Source organism: Salvia hispanica, chromosome 2, assembly GCF_023119035.1.
Source record: "Salvia hispanica cultivar TCC Black 2014 chromosome 2, UniMelb_Shisp_WGS_1.0, whole genome shotgun sequence".
In the NCBI taxonomy this organism is placed as follows: domain Eukaryota; kingdom Viridiplantae; phylum Streptophyta; class Magnoliopsida; order Lamiales; family Lamiaceae; genus Salvia; species Salvia hispanica.
Genome location: NC_062966.1, coordinates 22272708 through 22282983, shown reverse-complemented (window position 1 = coordinate 22282983; position 10276 = coordinate 22272708). Strand labels below are relative to the sequence as shown.

At 36.4% G+C, this 10276-nt stretch overlaps 1 protein-coding gene across 1 annotated transcript; it reads left to right on the top strand.

Annotated features, from left to right (window-relative positions):
* Positions 1 to 6424: 6424 nt before the first annotated feature.
* Positions 6425 to 8232, top strand: LOC125204408 (probable 2-oxoglutarate-dependent dioxygenase AOP1). Its single transcript, XM_048103067.1, has 3 exons — positions 6425 to 6874; positions 7202 to 7532; positions 7737 to 8232. The coding sequence occupies exons 1-3, from the start codon at positions 6501 to 6503 to the stop codon at positions 7986 to 7988; spliced, it is 957 nt and encodes a 318-aa protein (XP_047959024.1). The 5' UTR covers positions 6425 to 6500; the 3' UTR covers positions 7989 to 8232.
* The last annotated feature ends 2044 nt before the right edge of the window (positions 8233 to 10276 follow it).

The following is a 10276-nucleotide window of genomic DNA, read 5'->3' as shown; positions in this document are numbered from 1 at the left end:
GAGGTGTGACTGTTTATAGGGGAAAAATCGAATCCTATTGGTATAAGGTAAAAGGTGACTAATTTTGGTAAAATATGGAGAGAAAGTAGGTCAAATCGTGCATCACGTTTTCGAAGCGGACCGATGCACCTTGTCCAGCGGCCGATGTGCGTTGTCCATAGCTTCTGCCCTTTTGGATAGCGGTCGCTGCATGATGTTGTAGCGGTCGCTGCAAATGTTCCAGTAGCTACTGGAGCTTCTCGAGCGGTCGCTACTAGCTCCCCAGCGGTCGCTAGGCGTCTTCACTTCTTCAGCACAACTTTCTCCGGAGCGGACCGCTATAGGAATAGTGGTCGCTAGGTTCCAGTGGTCGCTACGCATGTTGCAGCGGACCGCTGGACGGCATGATTGTTCCAGATTTCCAACTTCGTGACTTTTTCCTGTCTTTTAGGCTCAAATATGCACAAATCTCACAAAACATGTCAAAATACCAAAATAGATAAAATATGCAAAATATGGACATTAATTGCGATTTAGACATTAAAAACAGACCAAATAAAGGCCTTAATATAGTGCAAAATCCGAGCGTATCACCCTCTCAAATTAATCTCTTTGGAGCTAATTTTGAGCCTTTAGGGCATCCACAATGGGACGCCCTAAGCGACGCCCTATGCACCGCCACGTCAGCATTTTATCCTCCTCCTATTCCACCTGCAGTGGGGCGGACTATAGCCCGCCCTAAGCGACGCCCTAAGCATTTTTCTATTATTTGAATATTTAAATACTTCAAAATTTGGAAAACTAAAACTTCATTTCATTAAAATTCAAACATTACAATACGAAAAAAAAAAACTACAATTTCTCAACGGCGGCGGTTGCGGGTCCAAACTTCTTCAATCATGTCGGTCATGAGCTGAGTATGGTCTTGTTGGTTGCGCAGACGTTGGGGTGTCATTGTTTGGCCCGGGTACACCAAAGTAAAATGGGAGATCCGGAGGGGTGGTCCCACGGGCCGGATCTCGGGGGGCTGCCCTTGTACCGCTTGGGAAATTGACCTCTCTAGGCCGCCCGGGGGGTTCTTCCCTTTCCTTTCATACAACATGCTCCCTGGGATCCCCGGGAAGCCGGGACCGGGGTCGGGATCCGCACGGGCCCCCCCAAACGTCCCCGGGGGCCGGGGCGAAATGGTCGCCCAAAAACCTCCCAAATAACTTACAAAATTCTTTAGACATTCGCCAAGGTTTATCCCCACGGGAAAGGGACCCCGTCAACATATCCCGGGGGCCCCGAACCCGGATCGCCCCTTCCCCACCGGGGGCCGAACCAAAACCCGGGGGACCCCGTTTTTCCCCCCATACCGGAAATACTCATCCGGGGCCCCCAACGGGTGCACAAGCGGAGAAAAGATCTCGGCCCCATTCCAAAAAAAGCGGGGAAAAAAGAGAAATTGAAGAGATGTGAAATTGGAGTGTGTGAAATGATAGTAAATAGTAGAGTTTAAATAAGAAAAAAGTTTTGAAAAAATTCAAAAAAAAATTCGAAACGCGTGCCCATCGTCCGCGTTGTCCACAGTGGCGGACGATGCGACAGATGATGGGTATCCTCGGCGAATCGTCCGCGGACGATCTATCGGGCGCGGACGATGCGATCGACGATGCATCGTCTGTCACATCGTCCGCACCATTGCGGATGCCCTTAAGCCTATTCTTTGGAAGCCATATAAATGGGGATAATTCCTTGGGTTAGTTTATAATTTTATTATCTTTTGTAAAGGAATTGGAGAGATAAGGAAAAAGTATAAAAATAGTGTGCTTAAATGTAGAGAAAGAACAAGTTGTGAAATAGTGAAAAATTCAAAGTATGTGCTTGATCTTAGAAATGATGCTTATGAAAAAGAAAGAAAAGAAAGAAAAGAAAAGAAAAAGAAAAAGTGTGAAAGGTTGTGAAAAGAAAAATCAAGGGATTTGGAAAGTAAGTTGAAGGAGAAAAATAAGTGTTTGAAGTGTCTTAATCACCTACCAAAGAGCCTACATTACAACAAAAAATACAGACCTTTCGAACTTTTGATGTTTAATCACATTCTAGTAGAGGAGGGATTAGACTTAGCAAGCCTATGGTAAAATTTGCATGATGCATGATTTGAGTGTTATACACTAACCTTTATACACTTTAAGAGTGAGAGAAAGAGCACTGCATATCTTTGGAAGTTTGCCACATGTGAGTGCATGAGTTCAAGGTGTTCCACGAGTTAGTAATGAAAGTGCACTAATAAGCGTTGCTTGATTTGATTGCGTTAATTCATGCTTAATCTATTCTTTCATCTTTTGAGGCAATTATGACGTCTAGTCCTTGTGCATTCCGTGCGTCTATTCTTGTGTCTTTATTGTTTTGTTCGAGGACAAACAAAAATGTAAGTTTGGGGAGTTGATACGCTCGAATTTTGCACTGTTTTAAGGCCTTTATTTGGTCTGTTTTTAATGTCAAGATCACAATTCATGTCCATATTTTGCATAGTTTCTATATTTTGGTATTTTGATGTGTTTTGTGAGATATGTGCATATGTGAGCCTAAAAAGGCAGGAAAAGGTCAAAGTTGGAAATCTTGAGCGTTTCTGAAGTCCAGCGGTACGCTCCAACATGCGCAATGACCGCTGGGGCCTAGTGACCACTACACCAATAGCGCCCTGCTCCGGATAAAGTTGTGCTGAAAAGGAGAACACGACCGGCGACCGCTCGAGGAGTTTCCGAAGCTATTAGAATATTTGCAGAAACCGCTACAACGTAGAATAGTGACCGCTATCCAAAAGGGCAGAGGCTACGGACATTACGCTGCGACCACTTTCCAAGGTGCAGCGGCCAGCTGCGAAAACGCGACGCACAGATTTGACTTACTTTCTCTTCAAGATTTACCAAACTTAGCAATCTTTTACCATATCTGATAGGATTCGATTTTCCCACTATAAATACCCCCTCAAACCTCTTCATTAGCATCTTCTTTTTGCCTCATAATTCTAGAGCATAAAATTAAGAGAGTTCTTCATTGTGCAAGAGGTTGAAAACGGAATCAAAAGAAGATCAAGGCTACAAGGATTCAACCTTTGGGTTTTATTGCTTTAGTTCTTATGTTCACTTTGTTTTCCCTTCATCCTATGTTTTTAGCTTATTCTATCATGTGTAACTAAATTCATAGGATTCTAGGGATGTGTTAGTAATGACTTTGGTTATACAATTTCTTTTTCTATTTAATATCCATTTTGTTTTTAATTCGTTTCTTCCTTAAGTTATTTCGTAATACTTCATGCTTGAGTGACATATTCGATGAAGATTTAATATAACTTGGTACATAATCGTGAGAGGAGGTTGTCCAGTTAGATCCACTTAATAGACACTACAATTAGCTTCCCTTAAAACGACACTGTTAATTGAGAGTGAGGACTTTTCAATGGTCTTAGGAGCTCTTAGGAGTTACAGATATGGGATTGACAACCCTGGTGTTAGTCATCTACGCTTGTACCGCCTGGGCATAACTTGTGTGATTCATTCTATCGAAGTATAAACTGTGCTAGGGTATTGTAGTTAGAATTTGTACAACCATAACTGTGATCGCACATCCCTGAAATTCTCTTATCTCTCATATTTTTACCTCTTTAATTTGTTGCAATTAGTTGTTTATTGCTTTCAAATGTTCTTGTTTTCAAAAAGTTTTCAAAAATCTTTGTTCTTCCAAATAGTGAATGAAGCTTAGTAGAAGGTAGACAATCTGTAGTTCTATTCCCCGTGTTCGATATCCGGTACTGACCTTTAGCTATATTATATATATACATTGTATGCTTATAGGTTTATTTAGTGGTAATAAAAAGTGCATCAAGATGTCAATTTGCATCCTTAGTATCTCTTCCTGTTAAGGAATTTTGTTCAACCCTATGATTAAGCGTATCCCCAACTTGAAGTTATTGGCCTCTATTTGCGGACCTGCAGGAATGTCCACAATGTTACCATGACTAAACATATTCATAATGAAACAATAAACTAACATTGCTATATATGAGACAATAAATGAAATTAAAAACATAATAAACATGAAACAATTAATTATGAAACAATTTAATCACACAAATTATAATGTTCCAATATTGATGCCACAATCAGTGGAATCACAACACCGCCATTTAAGCTGCAAAATTCTGCATTGGACCACATGAGATGAAAATTAAACGGGCACATGCAATTTGAACCCATGATCAATACTATATTTTTATTTAATTGGAAAATTAGCTGAATAGTTATTCACCCTCTAATATAGCAAGCAATGAAACCACCGTTCAAATTATAGATGTTTCTATAGCTTGATATAGATATGATAATGAAGAAAATTATATAGTTAATAAACTAATGGAATTAAGTTTATAGTTATATTTTTGTCTAGTAGTATTGATTGCTGCAATGCTCCAATTAAATCCTTGAATTTGGTGATCGGTCGAGAAATGTTTTCTGGACGGGCGGAATTTATTTACCTTATGTACGTCTTTTGATATCTTCTCTAACTCGACCTGCTACCTTCAAATCCGAATACAACCCAAACCCGTTAATGATACGATATAATATTGGTTGACACGACAAGAGAACAACTTGAACCCAATATTACACGATTAAAACCTGATATTACTCGATTAAACCTAATTTTATACTTGATTTACATGATAAAAATTAATTTTCCAAGATTTAATCCCGACCAAGTTTATTATTCAATTTGCAGCCCCAAACTTAATCAAAACTTCAGCCCAACTCATAACTAGTATAGTCCAGCCCAAATACCTATTAAATATAAATCCCCCAAGATTTAGTTGAAACTACTAGAAGTAAGTAAAAATCCAGTTCAATGAATTCGAATGAAGCATGTGTTGAATTATTTCAAAACCTACTGGAAGTAAGTAAAAACATACTGCAGTTTCAAGGTACTACGTACTGGAATGATGTAATAAACATACTACAATGAAGTAAAATGAGTTTGTAATGAAGACCGAAATAATTTACACATCAGCGAATCTCATAAAAAAAACTACTCAATTAGGTACATCTAATGGCCCTAATTTGGTCTCTAATTCGGGCTTTAAAATTAGTTCGACATTGATAACAATCCACTAGTACTGTATTAGAACCAAACTCATATTAATGTGTATAATTAGTTACATAGACAAAATTCTTCCAGAGTTACTTTCTGCCCACTAAATTATAAACAAAATTCCAAAGCTATCAACAGCAAGCAAGTAAACATTTTTGGGTTGGTGTGTGTTTTTGGGTTGGGTGTGTTTTGTTCTTGTGTGTTGCGGGTTGTTTCCCTTTACTTGCTTGACTTTAGTATTTTTCTTTTTATCAAAAATAAAATAAAATAAAATTAAGAACATCTATTGAGATTCGATTAATATCTTTTTTCAATGCAAATAAAATTTCAACCATCACATTACATCTTTTTCGGAGTTGTCAATTGGCGGCGCATGCCCAGACCATTCTAGACCCAGGTCCATGACTAAAGTAGGCTAGATTGGGCTGCATTATCTTTCTATAAATTTAGACTCAATCTAGCCCAAGCTAGGTTGGGTAACCCATAAATTAAAGTATTGTTTTATCATTTTTTTAAAAATGTATTTTTGAAATTTTTTTATTTAATTGTAGTATTCCAAATTAAAAATTGGTTTATTTGAAAATTAAATCATATACATTCCTATAATTTTCCAATTTTAACTGTATTTTATATATTTATTAGACACTTTTGGGATGACATGGGTTGATGCAAAATTGGTAAAATATGAGAGAAATTGAGAGAGAAAGTGATTGGAGTAGTGGAGAATGAACTCCACTTTATTAGAGAAAAAAGTCACCAAATATAGAAGTGGACTATTTATATGAGACAGATTAAACATTAAATATGCATATTCAAATTTATCTTCCTAAAATTATTTAAAAAAAAATCAATTGCAAAGAGATTTTGAAAAATATATAAATAAATTGAGCGAATATAATTTTAAAAAGATTAAAATTAAAGTACAAATAGTTAAAATAGTAGTAGTAGTAGTATAGAGTTAGTTGTTGTGGGTCATATTTGAGCCTGTATTAGATTAGATTAGGTTAGTTCGGTCCGTACTATGTTAACAAGTATTTATGCTTACCAATCCCTACTAAATGAGCATTTTAATTAATAATTTAACCGCCAACTGTTTGGTTTCCAAGATAAAATAATACCAAGATATAATCTAAGATTGAGTTGTGAGATTATTTTAGTCGTAGGGGTTAGCTATGACTAATTACCTCATGATCTATCTAAGATTGAGTTGTGGGATTGAATATCATGAACCAAACACACTACAAATTTAATCTCGGGTACAATCTTGCAAACCGAACAAAGCATAACCACAACCATGATCTATAAATAGCCCTATAAAATGAAAATTATACCATAACCACGACCAAGATCATTTGAGTTTTCCTACAAGAAGAGAGCTACATAGGTATTTATTCATAAAAATGAGTGGTGTAAGCATGAAGCTTCCTTTGATTGATTTGAGCAACCTAGGAGAAAATGATTCTCCAAGGTGGGAATCAACCAAAATCCAAATTCGAGAAGCCCTTCAAGAATATGGGTGTTTTGAAGCTACATTCAGTAACATTCCTCTTGAGTTGAGGAAATCAATTGGTGATGGGATTCAACAAATTTTAGATCTCCCTTTAGCCATCAAAGAACTTAACAAAAATTCACACAGACCTTTACATGGCTATGTTGGCCATAATCATTCCGGTCCACTTATAGAAAGTATCGGCATCGATGGCGCCCTCTCGCCTCACGTAGTCGACACCTTCACCAACCTCATGTGGCCTGATCAAGGCAATCCCACTTTCAGGTTTAATCCTTTTTAAAATTTAATTTATTAATATTACCATCTTGATGGCCATTTTTACATGTGGATCTACTAAAAAGGTTAATGTTGCTAACTTTTGATGAATTGACTATTGAGATTCATATAATAGTTTCGCATATGATACTTATATACTAGTGTTCTACATAGTTTCCTTTTTACATTAAATTTTTGTTGAATATTGTTTGTGTTTATTTGCAAACATCAACTGGGGTGCATTATATTTTAAGTTTTCATCTAACATTAAATTTTGACTAAAAAAATTGTGCATTAAGACAAATTATTTCCTTCTTGATTGTACTATTGTAACAGCAAAGATTTACAATTATATTGTAAGAAACTGTCTGAAATGGACAAGATTGTGAGGCGGATGGTGTTGGAGAGTCTTGGATTGGAAAAATACATAGACGAACACTTCAACTCCACGGATTACCTCTTTCGTTTCCAGAAGTACGACCCACCTCGAACGCCTCACTCAACGCTCGCATTACGTGACCATATAGACAAGAACTTCATCACCACAATACATGAGTTCAGTCATGTTAAGGGTTTGCAGATTCTTACCAAAGATGGCAAAACTTGGATCCCTGGAGATACAACATCACTCGATTCATTCGTTGTCCTAGTCGCGACCTGTCTCCAAGTATGTTACTACTATCCTCGTTTACAAAAAATAATCTTATTTTTCCATTTTTTAACAACGTACTCAAAACATCTATTTCCTTCGTGATCTACCGCTGAGACTATTTTTTCATGAATGGAGATCATAATTTTTTTTTGTAACTTTTTGGCCTTTTCATTTGTAATGAATCTCATATTTTACTTCACCGATACGCGTCATTTACAGGCATGGACAAACGGGCGACTGCATGCTCCAATCCACAAGGTGGTGCTGAGCGGGGATGAAACTCGATACACTAGCGGTATGTTTATTGTTGCGAAAGAAGACGGGTGCGTGATTAAGACTCCGGAAGAGTTGGTGGATGAAGATCACCCTTTGCTCTACAAGCCTTTTGATTACTATAAGTTCAATGATTTTACCCTCACAGATGCTGGTAGGGCTTCGATTGATGCTCTCAAGGAATATTGTGGAGCCTAAATTTCCATTATTATCAGCTTATATGTCTGCTTGTTTGGGTGTTTAATTTTTTGTTAATTTACTGCTATAATAATAGAAGCTTCTGATGCTTCAAATAATTGTGATAGATAAGCTCATTTCCGGGTTTTCTTTATTGGTTCTTTCCCGGATCGCGAAATAAGAGTCGAACCGCATATTAGATAGATATATATATTTGGAGTTTGTATTCATTCATAATATTGAAATACATCCTCTTACTCTCCAACTCTCCATCCTCTAAAAATTTATTTTTAACATTATTTAGTTTTTAATATTTTGTAAAAGTAAGTATGAAAAGGTTCTTTGCTTAAAAAAAATAGCTTGATACAACAGGAAGAGTAATATACTTCATATTTTAATATTTCATTTATTTTTAAAAGAATCACAATTAATTTGAAAAACCTCCTCCTATATGTAAAACTTTATTTTTTACTTTTAGGCTAGTATCACACCAATATATATGGATACATGGATTAAGATATTTTTTAACATTGATATATATGGGACAATAAATTAATTAAATGAAATTAGAAACATAATAAATATGAAACAATTAATCATGAAACAATTTAATCACACAAATTATAATGTTCCAATATTGATGCCACAATCAGTGGAATCACAACACCGCCATTTAAGCTGCAATATTATACATTGAACCATATGAGATGAAAATTACACGGGCACATGCAATTTGAACCCAAGATCAATATTATATTTTTATTTAATTGGAAAATTAGCTGAATAGTTATTCACCCTTTAATATAGCAAGCAATGACACCACCGTTCAAATTATAGATATTTCTATAGCTTGATATAGTTATGATAATGAAGAAAATTATATAGTTAATAAACAGAATTAAGTTTATAGTTATATTTCTGTCTAGTAGTAATGATTGTTGCAATGCTCCAATTAGATCCTTAAATTTGGTGCCCGATCGAGAAATGTTTTTTGGAGGGGCGGAATTTCTTTACCTTATGTACGTCTTTGGATATCTTCTCTAACTCGACCTGCTACCTTCAAATCTAAATACGACCCAAACCCGTTAACGATACGATATAATATTTGTTGACACGACACGAGAATGACTTGAACCCAATATTACACGATTAAAACCTGATATTACACTAATTTTATACTTGATTTACATGATAAAAATCAATTTTTCAAGATTTAATCCCGAGCAAGTTTATTATTCAATCTGCAGGCCCAAACTTAATCAAAACTTCAGCCCAACTCATAACTAGTATAGTCCATCCCAAATACCTATTAAATATAAATGCCCCAAGACTTAAGTGAAATTACTAGAAGTACGTAAAAATCCAGTTTAATGAATTCGAATGAAGCATGTGTTGAATTATTTCAAAACCTACTGGAAATAAGTAAAAACATACTGTTTCAAGATACTTGATACGCTCGGATTTTGCTTTATTTTAAGGCTCTTATTTAGTCTGTTTTCAATGTCTAAATCGCAATTCATGTCTATATTTTGCATATTTTATCTATTTTGGTATTTTGACATGTTTTGTGAGAATTGTGCATATTTGAGCTAAAAAGATGGAAAAAAGTCAAAGATGGATGTCTGGAGCGTTCAAGCCGTCCAGCGGCCCGCTGCACCATGCACAGCGACCGCTGGACCCTAGCGACCGCTACACCTATAGTGGCCCGCTCCAGAGAAAGTTGTGCTAAAAATCTGAGACGCCCAGAGACTGCTGGGGAGTGCGCAGGGACATCGCATAGCGACCACTACATCATATACAGCGACCACTATCCAAATGGGCAGAAGTTACGGACATCGCATAGGGACCGCTGGCCAAGGTGAAGCGGTCCGCTGCGAAAATGCGGCGCATGAGTTGACCTATTTTCTCTCCAGATTTTTCCAAAATTAGCCACCTTTTTCCTTCTACTAATAGGATTCGAACCATTCCCTATAAATACCCCCTCAAACCTCTTCATTCAACACACACTTTTTGCCTCATAATTCTATATCATAATTGAGAGAATTCTTCGTTGTGCAAAAGGTTGAAGACAGATTCAAATGAAGATCAAGGCTACAAGGATTCTACCTTTGGATTTTATCGCTTTAGTTCTTATGTTTACTTTGCTTTCCCTTCATACTAAGTTTTTAGATTATTCTATCATGTGTAACTAAATTCATAGGAATCTACGGATGTGTTAGTAACTACTGTGGTTATACTAAGTTTTTAGATTATTCTATCATGTGTAACTAAATTCATAGGAATCTACGGATGTGTTAGTAACTACTGTG